We start from the raw sequence: 18,851 nt of genomic DNA, 5'->3' as shown, positions 1-18,851 counted from the left end.
TAGTCTATATTTTCAGATATTTGTTTTTTTTTTAAATGCACAAAAAATAAAGTGAAAATTGCTTTTATATTAACATTGCTCGCTTTCTGAGTTAGTCCTAGAGGCTGAAGTGAAATTTCACATGCATTAAAACATAAACCCCTACAGCAGTCTATTGGAGGTTTAACTATGTAAATTTAAAGTGCATTCAAAAATCAACATGAGAGGGGGAAGTTGCGTGGGTTGAGTGATACTCATACTTTCAGTATAATGTAGTTAATGTATGTCTTTATTTTTTCACAAAATGTAAAAGCTAAAGATTCTCTGTAAAAATGTCTATTTTTCATTTTTCCGTGGTCACCAGATTTCTAGGATCCCTGCTTATTAGGACTCTGAGAAAGAGGGGAAGTTGGGGGGGAGTGTGAGTATGCAGAGTCCATCTTAAAAACTTGGTTACAAGTAAGTAACCTCAATTTCTTCATGCGTACTCTCAAGAGATGGTTTGGCAAACAGTAATCCAATCTTAATTAAATAGTGCTAGAAGTACAACCAACCCTACTAAACTGAGCATCCGCTCTAGCCGCTGGATCTAAAGTATAATGATTCCGAATTCCAGGTGGCAGTCCTATATATTTCCTGAACTGGAACATATCTGAATTAAGCTAGGGTCATAGCCATTGCCCTAGTAGAATCTGACTTAATACCCTGAGAAAGACCAGCTAGTTTATAACTTTCCAGAATGCACTGTTCAACCTATTTGGAAATGGTTTGAGATGATACTGCTGGCCCTTATTATTTCTGGCATGAGAGAATCAAATTAGTGGATTTTAAAAAAATCCCTTAGTTCTAGTAAGATAATTGGCTAGGGCTCTTTTAGCATCTAAATTATGTAAGGTGAAGTCCCTCCTGTTACCGTGCGGTCTAGGGTAGTAAACTGGTAGATTTATGTTCTGAGTCACATAGAATTCTGACATTATTTTAGGTAGAAAGCCAAGGTCAGGTTTCAGAACTATCTTGTCTCTGTGAAAAATAGTGAAGGGTGGGCACACCAAGAGGGCATGTAATTCACTCTCTCCCGGATCACATTATAGCAATTATAAAGGCGACTGTCATAGACAGATGAAATAACCAACTCTCTGCTAAGGCATCTTTGCTGATACAGAGTCTTATACCAATGGGTACAGATTTGAAAGTCCCTTCATGAACTTTTTAACTATATGATGTGTAAACACTGATATATTATCTGTCAAATCTTGATAAGCCAATATAGCCGCTAAGTGGACCTTTAGCAAAAAATATGATCCTCAGTCTTTAAGGCAAAGTGTTACAGAATACAGTCTGTTCTGGATGATCTGTTTTGTTGTGCAATCCACTTCACAAACCTCAGCCACTTAGGCAGGTAACATTTTCTGATTGATTGTTTTCTAGCATTAGCTAGCACTTGCTGAACATCCACAGAAAAATATTTTTCCAGGTTCACTAATATTCTGTAGTCCACACTATTAAATACAGAGACAGAGGATCTGGTTGTAAAATCTTGCCATGCTGCTGCAACAAGTCCAGTAATATTGGGAGCACCCTGTAAATGTCCTTCAACAAATGAAGTGGGTCCGTGTACCACTGTGGCCTCAGCCAAGCTGAAGTAATTACAGTTATTCTCAATCTCTCCTGTCTGATTTTTCCTTACTACCTTGTGTTTCAATGGGGGGAAAAGCGTACAACAGACCATTTCCCCAGTTCAGCACCAAAAATAGCCAAAATGGAATTCATGTCTTTTCCTGCCTTTAAACATGACAGACAACACTTCTTTGCAACTAGTCACAACTCATAGCCCTATATCTGGAAGATGTCAGATGTTGAAGATCTTGCATATCACTTCTTTATTGATCACTCATGCACCTGTGTCATATCTCTGTTCAGTTGATCCTCTAAGTCATTGTAGTCTTGTACCTGTCAAGAAAGGAAGGCATAAATGTTATGCATGATGCACCAATTCCATAACTTGATTGCCTCACTATATAACTGACACAAGTGAGCCCCTCCCGACTTGTTGACATAATACATGTCAATTGTATTGTCCATTGCCACGTGAACTACCTTTCCTTTTATATGAAGAGGAAAAGATCCGAGAGCCAGATAAACCTCCCTCAGCTCTAGTAAATTTATAGGAAATATCTTCTCCTGAGAGTTCCAATGTCCTCAAACTTATAGAAAGTTTAAATGACCTCCCCAGGCACTGTTGGATGCTTCCAAAGTGATTGTCATGGATGTACCTGGAGAATTGAATAATTTCCCTCTTAGAAAGAATATTTGCTCTCTCTAATTTCCCTCTTAGAAAGAATAATTTCCCTCTTAGAAAGAATATTTGCTCATGTCTCCACCATGACAAGGAATTCAGTACATTCTCTGGTATAGTTTTCTGCACTCTCGCTATATTGGATCTGTAGTTTACTGCCAACCAGTGCTATGGAATTCTCATTCTGAGGTAAGTGTATTGTGTAATATACACTGCTGATGCCAGTAGCTCCATAAGCTCTATTAAAAAAAAAATCACTGCCTACTCAGTGTACTGTTGATGCAGTATTTCTGTTGTTGTGTGAAGTCTTGGAAATCTGTCTGCAGGGCAGAGTTTTTCTGGCAGATATGAGTCTTAAATTGCTCCTATGAATGGGACCCTCTGAGTGGGATATAAATATGACTTCTTTACATTTATTAAGACCCAGGTCTTTGAAGAGGGGTGTTGTATATTGAATGTCCCTTGTCAGTTTTAGCAGTTGGCCACCTCAATTTAGGTAGATGAACAAGCCCTGCTACAGCTGAGAGGTACTTTGTACAGACTCTGGGCTCCCTGTATTGTAAATGTCTTTGGCCCACCATAAAATGGAGGTATTTCCGATGGCTTGGTCTTATAGTTATATGAAAATAAGCATTCTTGTGATCAAGAGCTGCTAATCAATCTCGGGAAGAGAGAAAGACAATAATGGGTGCTAGTTTTAACAAGTGGAATTAGAATCTTCTGATAAAGGGGTTGAGCTTTCTTAAATCTAGAATTGGACAAAGTCCACCATTGCTCTTTAGTATGAGGAAGTGTCTTGACTAAAAACCCCAATCCCAGAATTCTCTCAAAACCTCTTCTATAGCTCCTGGGAGTAGAAGGACTGCACCTCTGTCATGGTGTCCTGAGAGGGATCCCTGAATAGGGAAGGTTGGATGAAGACAGAGTATTGTATTGAATTTATAACTTTTTTCTAGAGATTCCACTTTACATTTGTTGATAAAGTGAGGCAGTTTGTTCCCCATTAAAGGGTGGGGAGGATTGATATAAATTGGTTTGCAGCTCCCAACACTCACTTCAGAATTGAAACCTAAGGTTCCCAGAAAAAGAGGAAGATAAGGTTTCTTTCCTTTTGTGTGTGGACAAAGAATACTTCCTGTTGGCTTAACTGTTGCTTCTGAGAAAAACAGTCCGAGGAAGACAATGGAGGGTAAAATTACCTATGGTAGCTGAATGCAGAGGCATTCCAGAAGTAATTAAGCAAGGGATTTTGCATTAGACCTCATACTTTTTAGCTTCTCCAAAGCTTGTCTGTTGTATTACTAAACAAATCATTCCCTTCAATGGGAGAGGTCCTCTACTTTAAATTTAGTTTCTTTAGACAGAAGATGAACTCAACCTCAGGGATGTCTTCTTAAAGTAATAGCGTATACTACTGCTCTGGCCAAAGAATTGAAGCATCAAATGAAGCCCTAAGACAATGTTTTGCTGTATTCTGGACCTCTGTTAAAATGGTGTTATCCTTTATGTTGTTCTTCAGCTAGTACTAGGCCATCTTTCTTATAGGTGAACCACCTGATACTTTGCTACCCTAATACCAAGAGAGGACAGAGAAAACACTTTTCTTCCTATTCCATCCCCCTTTTTTATCCTCCATGTCATGTGGGGTGGAATGTACTTGTTCATTTCTATGTCTTCTTGATAGCAGCTGCTACAATTAAAGAGTTAGGGCTGGGATGCATATACAAATAAGAAAAAGCCTCATAAGGTAAGAGGTATATAACAGCTTTTTTGGAAATGGACTAACAAGAAGGTGGGGTATACAAAAAAGATTTGGCAGGTTGCAACAATCCATTCAATATGGTCAAAGAAACTTTATACCTGGAAGGGGCCCCAAAAAAGTCAAAAAACTGGATAGGAGGATTCTTTCATTACCACAGAGGACAGTTGGGAAGTCACTGCCATCTACCATTTCATGAAACTGCAGAGCACACTCTGAGGGAGAGGAAGCAGAAGTTATTCTGACATTTTCATTAGGAGACGAGTCTGTCTCTAGTTGCTGGTAACCCCTCTGTATGGCTAACTCTTTTTTCCTCTTTGTATTGCGTATTGGGACCACTGTAGTAGAATAATCCCTGAAAGCAGAAGAGAGAGACTAGTTTGGGAAGCTCAGATCTGTTGTTTGAAAGCAACATTGATCCTAACTAAGGTCGGGGGGAGGTTCAATACTACACGTAGGAGACACCGTAAATTCCCTTGATGGATGCCAGTAGGGTCATGTAGCCCAAGAAGGAACTCTTGCCAGTGTACACACTCTGGTGCCATTTCATAACCAGGATAAGGACTCCATATCCGGGAATATATCCCATCTTTGGAGTCAATGCATCCCAGTTGTTTAGGTCTATTTTGCTTTGCCTCTCAATGAGGATCCAATCTCGGATCTATAATTAATATGGTCAGAGATACTACCAGAACCAGGAAGCATTCTTGTCATTGTCTTTGAAACTGGTGGTATAGTATTTTGTTTAGATTTCTCCCAGTAGATTGCTTTTACTTTTAGTCTGGGATCCCTCTGGGTCAGGGGTCGGCAACCTTTCAGAAGCGATGTGCCGAGTCTTCATTTATTCACTCTAATTTAAGGTTTTGCATGCCAGTAATACATTTTAACATTTTTAGAAGGTCTCTTTCTATAAGTCTCTGATATATAACTAAACTATTGTTGTATGTAAAGTAAATAAGGTTTTTTAAATGTTTAAGAAGCTTTATTTAAAATTAAATTAAAATGCAGAGTCCCCCTGACCGGTGGCCAGAACCCGGGCAGCATGAGTGCCACTGAAAATCAGCTTGCATGCTGTCTTCGGCACCCGTGCCATAGGTTGCCTACCCCTGCTCTGGGTTTTGGACCTTACGGTGACCATCCTTTCCTTAGCCATCATCTTCATTGCTGCAACAGACAAATCAGATGGCCTCTCATGTGGCTGTGCCCTTGAATCTGGTGCCAGTGCTGACAGAACCTAATAGGCTTTTTGTTTCAACAGATCTGATGCCCTGTGTCCTAATTATATACAGGCACTGGAGTTAGATCTGATGCCAATTCAGGGTCTTCATTGGCACCTTGGTTATAGCAGATGCTGAGCCCTGGGCTTTGTTGTCTGCACATTTGCACATGTTGGATCCAACAGGCTTTACTGCGAATGCCTCCTAAAGTAAGAATACCTGTAATCTATGTCCATGTACACTGTTGCCTGATTATTTAGTGGTTATTGATTATTATTGATTTCCAGTTAATTCTAATTTAAAGAGCTGGGGGATTGTAGGATTTTAGTCCAGCACAACAGAATCAAGGGTGAGTTTAATATCTGGTTGGGAACCTTAGTATGCACAACAGTGACACTCACTGAGATCAAAGCAAAGTTTTAACCACTTTTATTAGCACAATTAGTAAAGACAGGAAAGCACCAAACCACATAAAAAGCACAAATACAGAATTAAGGTGACATTTTGTAACATTCCTCATACATGTGCTCATGTACTTACTCCCTTCCTTGGGGATCTGGGGGTAAGGCCCTATTTCTGGCATGCCCAATGATGGTCTGTCCTATTATATGGCCTAGCGGCTGTCATGAATATTAATTCAAATGCTTAGCCTCCCTTGTCCATATCTAACCTCCTCACCCTAATAATGTTTGGGTTAGTATATTAATGATTTCAACTAATTACATATACATCAATTAATTGCCAAGACAAGTTCATGCTTAAACATTTGCCAACATCTTATTCTAAAATATTCAAGCCTAGTATCCATAGGTGCTGGAACTATGGGTGCTGGGGATTCTGCCACACATTCTGGCTTGAAGTGAGTGACATTCCAACTCATACAGAACATAAGAATGACCGTACTGGGTCAGACCAAAGGTCCATCCAACCCAGTATCCTGTCTGCTGACAGTGGCCAATGCCAGGTGCCCCAGATGGAGTGAACCTAACAGGTAATGATCAAATGATCTCTCTCCTGCCATCCGTCATCACTCTCTGACAAACAGAGGCTAGGGACATCATTCCTTACCCATCCTCGCTAATAGCCATTAATGGACTTAACCTCCATGAATTTATCCAGTTCTCTTTTAAACCCTGTTATAGTCCTAGCCTTCACAACCTTCTCAGGCAAGGAATTCCACAAGTTGACTGTTCACTGTGTGAAGAAGAACTTCCTTTTATTTGTTTTAAACCTGCTGCCCATTAATACAGGGTTTATAGTTTGGTTCAATGGCTCTCGGAACCCCCTCTATATAAATTGTTCTAGTACCCCTGCTAGTATCAGTTCACTGTTTGTGTGGTTACCTGGCATAAATTTGTGCCTTAAACACCTTTCCTAGTTCCCCAAAACTCGGAGTGACTGTTGGGCCATTTTTGTGTGCCAAAGTTTTGTGTGCTTTATGCTAACTGTTTAGCTAATATCTTATAGGAAACAGGCCTGTAAATTCCTTTGTGTTTTTGCTGAGTAAAATAAAATGTTAAAGCTAGCTCTGTGGGCTACTGCACTCTTGAAGTGAACTTACATCAGACAGAGCATCTGGAACAATTTACCAGGGTAATGGTGGATTCTCTATCAATTAAATGTTTAAATCAAAATTGGATGGTATGGGAATTAATTTGGAGAAGTTCTATGACTTGTTTTATACAGGGGGTCAGACTAGATTATCATAATGGTCCATTCTGGCCTTGGAATCTATGAATCTGTGGATGTAGAGGGTCCCTCACCTAGACATGCCCCTTACATGGGCATCTGTCACTGGAAATACCACTGGACAGCAAACACATCTTTTTAACTCTGCTCTTCTCTTCTTCACATTCACCATCAGAATTTTGATGGCACAGAGATTATCATGCTAACTCTAATTAACTAACAAACACCAACTTTAATAACTAATAATTATCTACTGGCACTTAAATGTAGTAAGGCTCCGGATCCAAGAGAAGTGCACTTCCGTGTGATGATGCAGTAGGCAGGGACTGAGCTGCCATGCTCCCTTTTATATGCTAACCCTCATAATGTTCAACAAAACTGAAGAGAGAAGGAGAAGGCGTGTGAGCAGTGTAACAGGCACCCTTGGGAGAAGATTCCAAGGTCCAGGCTGCACTGGCCAGCGGAACCCCTGAGTGGTAATATGCAGAGAACATTCCAAAAAGCAGAGAATTTAGTTTGTTCTTGACTAAGTTTAGGGGGAATATAAATCCTACAATGGTCTCTCCAGGTCTGAAACATTATCTGTCTCTTTCCAAAATGTGCAATATTCCACTCATAAATGATTTCCCCCAGATTTTCACAAAAGTACGGAGCATGTGGCTGTTGACCTTTTCTACCAGATTAAATGCCCCCAAACTGGCAACACAGCTTACCAGACTGGTCAAAATATCTACAACACAGGGAATTCCCTCAGGCAGTAAGTTTTGGTGGTGGTGAATTGAAGAACCAGAAAAGCCAGACTCAGGGTATGGTTGATAGAGGTAAAATTAATGAAGAGTGGAAGCAATCATTCTGCTAAAATGATTGCAAAGGTTACACTGGAATTTCGACAAAAAGTGATATGGTAAGCATAGTAGAGCTCTTTCCCTTGTTCATCAAAGAATTCTGACTGGAGATCTATATTAAGGACTTCATAGAATACAAGTGCACTGCTATTTGAAGGATTTAGTCATAATCCCAGGGAAGAATAGACAAAATATATGGGAACTAATTTACTTGGTTTGTTAACATTGTGCAAATCCTTGTTATATCCTCCTTATTCTTATCCACACTGACTAAGCAATCTTGACAGGATTTTTAGATATCCAGATGGGGATGAGTGGTAACATCCTAAGGGACTGATCCAGCAAACATTTATTACTGCACATGTGCTGCAATAAATTGTCTAGTTGAAATGAAAAGCACTACTCATGGTGGTCAAGATTACAATGATTGCTGGATTGTGCTCTAAGGTGATGGAAATACAGTCACAGAGTGACCTCCCTTTACACAGAAGTCCAGAAAAAGCTAACGAAAGTGATGAAAAACAAAGGCGGGCTTCTGTATGAGAGAGGATTAAAATGATTGTCTCTGCTCAGTTCAGAGAGAAGTTAAATTAGAGGCGACAGGATAAACCTATGTACTATTCCTAAATACTGGATACGTATACACAACACGCCCTGCCCTCCTCCTCTCCCCCCTGAAAAAACCCCACTGCGGCAGCAAGCCTCCAATCCCAGTCCAACTGACTCGGGCTAGTGGGGCTCGCACTGCTGTGCAAAAAATATCAATGTAGCTGTTGGAGTTTGGGCTTTAGCTGAAGCTTGGGCTCTGAGACCCGGTGAGAGGGAGGATCTCAGAGCCTGGTCTCCATCTCTGGCTCCGCATATCTACAGTGCTGTTTTAGCACTGCAGCACACGCCCAAATCAATTGACCCAGGCTCTGAGATGCACTGCTGTAGGGCTTTTTGTTTGTTTTTGGTTTTTTGCTGTGTAAACACGCCCTAATACTATGTTCAGGTGGAGGTAAGGTTGAGAGTATACATCAGTAATTTAGGGTTTAAGTTAAATTAGAGATGTCGTAAGTACCCCCAAACCAAGCATTAAAAACCCACGGCTTTGACCTCAGGTTCAAGTGGGTAAGGAACCAAGAAATCAAATATCTTGATTTTAAGATATTTGTAATTTTTAAGGCCCGAGTTCAGCAAAGGACTAAGATGTTCAAATAAGATACAAAAAAAGGCAACAAAAATGATTAAAAGCATAGAAGCTTTCCAAATGAGAGAGGATTAAAATGATTGATTTCAATGGAACTTAAACATGTTTAATTTCTTTTCCGAATCACGGCCTTAGTCTGCCCTTGTATTACCAGTACAGTTGGAATACTTTTTAATTATTATTTTGAATGTATTTCACTTCATCCTTCGCGTTCTCTCTTCTTTTGTGAGCTTCATAATCAGAAGAGGATTTCTCCTTCTTATACCATTCTATGTTAAGTTACTCACTGTTGTTTCAGATGACAACACTCATGTTCTCTGTGGAACCTCATATCAGACTTGATGTACTCACTGCTGTTCCATTTAAGTTTGCAGAAAGGAACTGCAGAATCTCTTGCTGTTTAAATCAACTTTTGAGGCTGATTTAGTCAGAGAAGACTATTCTTCATTTACACCAAGAAATCAAGATTCTGTCTGGATTTCAATTAATGAAAGCCTATGAACTATTTTTATTAGTTCTAAATTCAAATTCTATAAAAATCTAAGTCCACTTAGCAGTTGTTTAGCAATATCACAGGGCTTAGGCTTTTTTGCATTAATTGGTGATGTGTAAACTATTTTAATTTATTTGTGATTAGTAACCCTAGTTTCTTGCTGTGAACTGTAGCACTAATATTCTACTTTGGAAGTTTGTATGCAAAGCACAATTAGTAAAAGGAGCACTTAGCCTAGACCATGATATTCCTTTATATATTATCTAATATTTTATCATATCTTAGTTATTTTGATGCAAATATGCCTGGCTTTGCTTTAAACCAAATCCTTTTTTATACAGTCATATTAATTGAAGAAAGGAGGTGTCTTCTGCTGAATTCATTTATGAGGTAACTGTTGAATGCAAAGCTCTCAGTCTCTGCAGATGTTGTAAACCTTGAAAGAGCCACTTGAGCTGAATGATATCAGAAGTGTAGTATTCCTTGGGCCACTTATGGGTTTGTCTACATGACAAAATGTTAGAACAGAGGTATCTAAACTGTGGGGCATGCCCTCTGAGGGAGTGCCACCTAGCCCCGCTCTGCTCCAGCTCTGCCTCAGACCTCCACACCCAGGGCCTCAGCTCCTGACCGCAGCCCAACTTCAGCTCTGGACCTTGGCCCTGGCCTGCCTGCAGCTGCAGCCCCAGCCTTGGCCCTGTTACCTCTGTCTGCATCCCCCTACCCCCAGAACTGCAGCCCCACTCCCAGCCTCAGGGAGAGTAAGGTGGGACATGACCCTAAAAAGTTTGGAGACCACTGTGTTAGAATGTGGCCATGAAGCACTGGGTTAGCTGACATGATATTTACTCCCATGTATTTGACTGTTGATCACTAGCACAAATTTTTCTCAGCATCATATCAGTTAATTATGATTAAACCATTAATGTAGTGCAAGTAATCACAAGTAGCTGGCATAGTGATGAACACTATTTGTCCTGGTCTACAATAACGATATTGCCATGGTCAGCATCACATCAGCTAATTCATATATTTGCAAAGATGTTCAAATGTGCTAAAATTATGTAGTGTACCATATATAGATAGATTGATAGATAGATATGCGCAGTATGGGCGCATACGTTTGTCTGATACTATAGAATATTAAAGATGTGTCCTCAAATTGGGCATATTCCTCCCTCATAAAATGTTTAGTGTGAAAGAGAGTCCCTCTGCTTGGAACATCATCAAACATAAAAAAATATAGCCACCTTGTCAATACAAGATTATAATAATTCACTCTTGGCTCTCTAATGAATTGTATAAACACTGTTTATTAAGACATAACAAGGCCCCTAGAGGTAAATATAGCCAAGCATTCACTTGATGGCTATGTGTGGTCCTATGGGTTTTCCATCTAATTTAAATGAAGATTTTTACTTCTGTAAATTATCGTTGTAAAGAAGCTGCTTAAAAATGCATTTTATGAAAGCAGTGATGTACATTCTGGCAGAAACACTTCAGAGTTGGTGCTCTTGGGAATGTAACCTCTCAGTAAATTTGTAAATGAGAAGCAATGAGGAGTGTGATAACAAATTGTACTGATCAGCCTTTGTTAGCAAATTATAACAAATCAGATTTCCACACTTTCCCTTTACATATGGGGAGAGGCTGGTCACTTACATATAAAGGCCATTAACAGGGAGTCCTTGGACTTACGACACAATTCATTTCTCAGAATTGCGTTGTAAGTCAAAAGCACTTTTTCCATAGGAATCAATGGTATGAAGGGGGGATTGATTCCTGAACCAGGGCGTGATACACTATTTTCACCACAGTAACCCACATTTTTGTACTATAAATGAATTATATATCACTAATGTTGCAACATCAGTGTATTTACTGAACAATATATTCTGTAAATCGCATTCACGTAAACATATAAACTCACATATGCTGCTCAGAATGCCGGCAACACAGGCTCAGAAAACCAGGGAGAACTGCACAAATGCTGAGCCTCAGCCAATCACTGTTCAAGCCTTCTGCCTAGCTGAGCTTGGGGCCGCGAGCCAATAAAAAACAAGCGGCAACGCTACTTGGCAAAAAGCTACCTTGCTGCCTCAAAGCAACTCAGAAGTGACCCCTTCAAGCTCCATACCAGTATAACACAACCAGGAAGTAATTTCAAGTGAAATTTATGCAAATCGAGTGACCTAAGGGCGAAAGAATCATCGTAGGGGCGAAATAGGCAGTCAACTGAAAAGTGCAGTAAGTGATGCCTGACTTACGTCAGACATAAGTCCGAGGACTCCTTGTATTACTGTGTATATTAGCAAAAGGGATAGAAATATTTTTGTTTGTATATTTAGGCCCTGTATATTTAAGTATCCTCATTAAGGAAGCGTGCTGAAGCACGACTTAACTTAAAGCACTTTTAATACCCATTAAAGTCAGTGGTACTTAAGCATGTGCTTAAAACTAAGCACATACTCATGATTTCCTGAATAAGGATGAATTTAAGCATGTGCTCCAGTGTTTTCTTGAATTAGTGTCCCAATGAGCAGTTGATCAGGCCAAAATCAGATTAAACAAGACTTCAGCAAACTATCACAAGGGTAATTACTACAGTTAATCCAAAAAACTTTATTTTCTCATAAAGAGCACAAATAATTTAAGTTCTACTAAACAGGAATGCTCTTTGCTATGGGTTAGGGGGCATTGTCCCACTTCCTATCCTGAATTGTCATAACTCCTTGCCAGGCTCCTTGCCTGGGCCTGCGGGGGCTGCTGTGGGGTGGGGCAGGATGGGCAAGAGGTCCTAATTGTCAGCTTATCAGCACTACTGTCCCCATTGGCCGGACAGGCAGCAGCAGCAGCCTGGGTTGAAGCAAGCAAGGCCCCAATCCCTGCCCGGAGCCCACCTCTTACTCCCTAGGATAGGACCAGCACCCCATCTTACTCTGGGATAGGACCAGCTCGCTAACTCCTCCTGCACCCATGAGCAGCTGCGGCCTCAGCGGGGAGGCAGAAGCAGGAATACTGACATACCATTGCGCCTACCACCAGAATGTTTCTGAAATGATGCCCCTGCTACTAAATTTGGTGGAGATTTTCATGAAGAAATCATTTAAAACAAAAATCAACATAGCGATCAATAGTATACGACAGCAAACATCAGTTCACTTATACTTGCAGTGCAGTCTTAAAGAAAATCATGTAATTGCCCTTCATGAGATTGTATTCTTATATGCACGATCTGAAGCCACAATTCAGCAAAGTACTTAAGCCAACACTTAAAACCATAACTTTTCAGGAAAGCAGTATAGCTTCTGTTCTTAAACCTCAGTAAAGTCAGTAAGACTTGAGCTTGTGTTTTAAGTTAAGAATTTCAGTGATTTCTAGAATAGTGGTTTGCTGAACTGGGGGTCTCTGGGTAGATTTATAATGGGAATTAAGCACCTTACTGCTACTTTAGGCACCTGAGTCCCAGATTTAGGTGACACTGCTATTCACAACCCCCACACTCATCTGCCACCTAACACTAGGCAGCTAAACCCATTTGGGGCCTAAGTTTTTTCAGTAAAAGTTTCCTCGGAGCCTATGCTTCTGCTTCTGAGAATATGCATTAATGATCCATGAACTAGGAGAAGCTAGACAGGAGCTCCCCCAACTAACTCACTTGTGGGCCCAATCTGGTAGGCATGCTCAGAGCCCACCTAACTTGACAAAAAAAGAGTAGGGAAGTGGAGCTTTGGATAAATAGTCAAACAGTCATTGGAGTAGGGGTACCAGATCCACATTATCCCACCTCCAAAGTGAGTGCCCTACCCACCGGGCTGTAGAATCATTCTCATACTCACTCTCTGTCCCAATGATTGTTCAATTATTTATTGAAAGTGGGACAGTTACAATGAGCAATTGAGAGAGAATCATCTCAGAATATCCCATAGCCCAGAAGCTAGGGCACTTACCTGAGAGGTGGCATATCCCTGTTCAAATCCCTTCTCCTGTTCATGCAGAGAGTCTCCCACATCCTGGATGTGTACACTAGTCACTGAGCTAAATGTTATGAGGGCGCTCCTCCATCATCATCACCTCTGACAAGAAGCACCTAATTCCAGCAGAGGGTTCACAGCTGTGAATTCTAAGTGGAGGTAGGTGCCTCCCTGCAGCCTGAACTTAGGTGTCTATCTCCCTGAGAGGGGCAAAGCTTGCCACACACCCATCTTAACATTCTGCCATTGGCTAGTTTAGCTGGCTCCACGCTCAGCATGCTGCGTTTTGTAAATCGCATTTTTAGGCACCTATCTCTCCCTGTTCATTCTATAGGGAGGAGAGGTGCCAAACTTTTAGGCTTTGTAAATCCCAGTGATTTTCTGAAAGTTAGGCCTTGTGATGCTCACCACAACTCAATCCCTAAATGCTGAATTCCTAACAGCTATTTTATTCTGTTTAGTTATTTGGTCATATAGCTAAATGCATTGATATGAAAATAAAAATATAATAGTCCAAATTCTGCTCTCAGGTACCTAAGTACAAGTTTGGAATTATTCTTGATTAATTGGGTTCACTCTAGGTAGTCACCGGAGTGAATGAGTGTCTACTTTGGCTATATCAGGGCATCTCAAACTGTGAGTCGGGACCCCTCAGCTGTGAATTCCAGACTGACTCTCCGTTAGGGATGTCTCACTGACTGTAGGCAGCCTGGATACTCTCTAGTGGAGAGTCTGGTAGCAAATGGCAACATGAAAGTCAGTAGGAATGAATGCAAGGCTGCAGTTTCTCCTTTCCACTTAGTTCTCATGTGGCTGGAATGGTAACCATTGCTCAGGTTTGTCTGTTTCCTTAGACTTGGTTCATATAATCAGATGCATGTTCAACATGTTGGATGGTCTCTGAGGTACATCTTGCTTTATTGATTAGCATCTCAGATCCTCAGGTAAATCTGATCTCCAGCTGTTCAGTATTCAGCAAGCAAACCTCTCATTCCTTGCCTATCATAGAGATATTTATAACTCCTCATTTGCAATTCCACACAGGTGATTTTAGGCTGAAAATCAGTCATTTTTCTTTTCTCCCTGTGGGAAATTTCAGCTTCTTAGAATGGAATCAAAAACTGAAAGTTTTCAGCTGAAAACTAAAATTGTTAATTAGGAAATGCCACCACAGTGCCTTATGTCAGCTGTGTTTCGGGCACCTCATGTCCCCTTTCTCCTCTGTGTGCTGAGGTCCCTCGCTGGACTACAACTTTCATGATGTACTATGGTGGCAACTGAAGAAAAAACATTAACAGGACCACATTAACTTAATATCTTTTGCACTATTTGGATTTCTCAGCCTCTTTGTGAAGATAATTTCCTAACCTTGCTAATAAAACATTAAGGAAACATTTATTTCTGCTAACTTTGCTAATGATGACCCTTGTTTCCAAGAAGCAGGACAATTGTTCCTACACTACCAGTGTCTTCTGATAATAGAAGTGTCATGCTTTTAACAGATGAGTGGGGGTGGAAGTTATTTTGGCTTCTGGCAAAACTTATCTATAAAACCAAATTTAGATTAAAACATGCAAATTAGAGATGGATGTGCCTGGTTTAGGAAACTCACTGAACGCAGTAAAGTCCACTTGGGATTAATATGTGTTGTCCAAGCAATTTGAACATACAGCCACTTCCCAAAACTTAAGGTTTTCTTGCAGAATCATTTTGTCAAAACTCTCTTGAATCTCTGAATGCTCTCCTTGTGGTTTCTCATTCCTTCATCTGATGACTCCTCATAATGTCCTGACAACTCTTCATATTCTCACAGGGGCTTACCTTCTTTTCCAGTGGTACCCTTTAGGAAGAGCTGCTGGGCCACTTAGCTATAGGCTTTTTATAATTGCTGTATCATAACCTCCTATGGTTATATTTTTGAACATGTGGGTGTAGTACCAGCTTACAAGGGGTACACTTAACTACTCAGAATACACTTTGCATTGTAATATTGCAGGTGTATTATATGATAAGTGCCACCCATTCTGGAGTGGCATCTCATTTGAACACACGGATTGGCTGACATGACGGTGTCACTTCCAAAGAAATATAGAAGACAGTGCTTGGTGTCCAATATACACGCAGTACCAAAAATTCAAGTAATTGATGGATAGTCTTTGGTAGCTTATAAGTGGTGTACCACTGCTCATCTATCTCTAATGCTGTTGTCTGAGTGTTTTATATGCTACACTATATGTAACATATAACTGATACAGTTTGTTGATTTGGATCCAATAGGCCGGAACCAGTATTGTGGACAAAGGATGGAGGAGAACTACCAGATCCAGAGAGAATGATTGTCAATGGTAGGGACCTAAGAATTAGTTTCCTAAACAAAACGGACAATGGTACATATCGATGTGAAGCAACAAACCCTATTGGCCAAAACAGCACAGAGTATGTCCTGATTGTACATGGTGAGTACATCTCTTTAAATTCAGTAAGGGAGAGTACCTTGATTAATATTAGAAATTTTTGTTTCAACCAACTATAAGCAAGTGATTAAGAACACATGAAAGAATGACAAGAAAAAAATTAAAAGTGCAATTATTCTTTTCAGAGCGCCATCTACTAATAAGCAACAGGCTGACTTCCTTTTATTAGTAGGTGTCTATAGTAAATTTTGTACATCATATATCTTTCAAATATGTGTGGAGAACCCCTTGCTAATTAAGCAACAGGCAAAAATGTCTTTGAGAGTATACTGGGAACTGTTTTATACCTAATTGCATCCATAAAACATGGTGTTTAAATATAACTGGCTGTGAGTGGATAGGTCACATATAAACCAAAACCAAGAAGTACAAGGCAGTTGCTATTTATTTTATAAACCTTTCAAGACAGAATACTAAAAATAAAGTATAGCCTAGTGCAGAGCACTCTCAAATCCCAATGTAAGATGAAGGTCTTGCATCACCCCAGAGAATCAGGCCCTATGTTAAAATCACCCCCCAAATTGTCTAGTATCACAAGTTCATAATACTTATTTAACAAAATAGCCTGGTTCTCACTTAATTATGTTTGTTTTGTTTTGTCTGATTTGTCTTGATGCTTCATGTCAAAAGAATAAAGGCTTAATATTAAGTGTGAAATAGCTTGACAAAAGTACAGTAGACACCAGTACAAGAGTCAGCATTTGGCAGCTGTTACCACACCGTTACCACAGATTTCCATCATTTAAATCTGTTACTTCAGACAATCTTGTGTGTTAGCTGCTGGAAAATGGTGACTCCTACAGTCTGGATGTGAACCCAGATCTCAGAGATGAGATGAGTCCATTAACTCCATTGCAACACCTGTTGCAATCCTTTTTTTTCCTAGCTTTTATGCATGGGCAACTTTTTAAGAACCACCGCAAAATAAAAGGAAACACTTTTTAAGGTAAGTCTCAGACTGTAAAAGACAAGAGAAATATGAAGTCTATTTCCTCCTAATAAGTCATTCAAGTGGAACAAATATATATATTACTCTGGTGTTTGCAAGCTAGCCAACAGCATGATTCACTTGAAGTGCCAAATTACCTTTAGGTAAGTTTGGCAGTTGACATATTTATAATAAATATTTCTCTAAGCATTTTGTAATTAGTCATTTTCTGTCTCCATGGTTGAACTAAAACTTATCAAAACACCCCCTGGATTAATACTATTCATGCTTCTGAAGTTCATCATTAGTTTACCTAGTAATGATGGACTGTTTAGACCACTGAGACTTCACTGCTGAGAATTACTATGTTTAGAAAACAACAAAACAAACAAAAACAACCCCCTTTCAAACCTCCACTTATGTTGATTACCACAAAATATTTCCCCTTTTAAATCCTGTAGGTAATGGTTTATTAGTTGTTGGCTGCATACACAAAGTGTTAATGTCTCTCTTTGATGGACTGACAGTTTTCCAAAACCCACCAACTGTTGAAATCTGAGTGGTCTCTGTATTTTGTCAGAGGTATTAAAGTGATAATTTGGGAGAAGTTGACCCTTTTTACCTCTTACATCATGGTTACTTTTACATCAGCTATGGCCATTTAATATACCTATAAGGAAGAATATTTGATGATCAGCTGCCTTGTGTCTTTCACTTCCAATCAGTTGCATGCACCCTATTGATCTGATTACAACTTGATGGCAGTCTCTAAAATCATTCATTATCAAGATGCCATTCTGCTGTGTGTGACAGCACATCATGCATATTATGTCATTTAACTTTAACATTGCTGACAATATCTCTTATGGATACTGGAGCTTTCCCTAATTGCATTCATGCAAATGTAGCATTAGAACTACAGAAGGTTATTTGGCTTCCTAGAATTCAGTAACATTGGAAGTTGTCTGAGCGAGGATGAAATGATCCTTGCTATTAATAATCTGTTCCATACTGGTGTTATAAAGCCTCTGCTGTGAATGAGAGGTTGAGATTAATTATTTAATTATAGGTATAGTGTAATTAGTTTATACAGATCAACTTGGGAAACCACTTGTCCCCTCTTTTTATCGTTGTCTCAGACTGATCAGCTCATCCAGAACTTCCTTTCTTTTCTGTTTGAAAACTGATGAAAAGCAGTTCTGGTATCCTGCAGCCAGGTTGTCTTTTTGAATAGAGGACATATTTTCCCTTTAACTTTATATTACTAAATAGATTTGTAGCACTCTCTGACTTCTCTTCACACTTTTTCCAGTAGCTAAGGTGGTGACATCAAAATGTGTGTCCCTTTCCTTTATTATGGCTACACACCATTATATAGTCATGCATTCTGACCTCCTCATCTTTCATTTCTTATACATACAGAGCCAAATTTAATATGGCATGGACTAAAGCCACATGGGAAGGGAGTTTCCACAAGGAAGCCCTCACAGAAATTCCCTCATATTGTCTGGTCATGGAGGCAACATTACAGAAAAGGGGAATGTAGTAAACCCACAAGCAATCATTCAGATACCCTGTGCTGCTTCCGCTCTACTCTAGCCACCAGCAGCACCCGATTGGCAGTGCAACTTCATTGAAGCCAAGCTACAAGTGACTTTGTCATAGAAGCCTCTAGGACCACAGGGTTAGATTGTTGGTTATGTGTAAAAGATAATACCACTATGAGGGCTGTATTAACTTTTCCAGGTAAGCACTGTGGGGCTGGATAGAGAACAGTGGGCATCCCAGTCCTCAGCCTTCCCACTTCTCCCCTGACTCTCTTAGTCTATGCCACCAGATCAAAATGGAGAAATTATGCCACTAAGGCAGTTGAGGCCCCCTTCTGTGTGTGGAAGTTCTCCTTCATGCACAGAGCAGTGGAAGGGAAAGCATGATCTCGCATACAGTAGCTTTTGTATTTAATTTTTACCCATATAAAGTTTTTTCCTCCTCATTTGTCTCATTT

The 18,851-nt window shown here is 39.9% G+C and overlaps 1 protein-coding gene across 4 annotated transcripts in view; it reads left to right on the top strand.

The window, feature by feature from the left end:
* Positions 1-18,851, top strand: part of CADM2 (cell adhesion molecule 2) — a 1,084,078-nt gene that overhangs the window by 979,525 nt on the left and 85,702 nt on the right. For all 4 annotated transcript variants that reach the window (XM_050959378.1, XM_050959357.1, XM_050959368.1 and 1 more), the window contains one exon: positions 15,722-15,900. In XM_050959378.1, the coding sequence (XP_050815335.1) occupies positions 15,722-15,900 (179 nt within the window). The remainder of the gene's footprint in view (positions 1-15,721; positions 15,901-18,851) is intronic.

Source organism: Gopherus flavomarginatus, chromosome 1 (assembly GCF_025201925.1).
Source record: "Gopherus flavomarginatus isolate rGopFla2 chromosome 1, rGopFla2.mat.asm, whole genome shotgun sequence".
Lineage (NCBI taxonomy): Eukaryota > Metazoa > Chordata > Testudines > Testudinidae > Gopherus > Gopherus flavomarginatus.
This window is presented reverse-complemented; position numbering and strand designations above follow the sequence as displayed.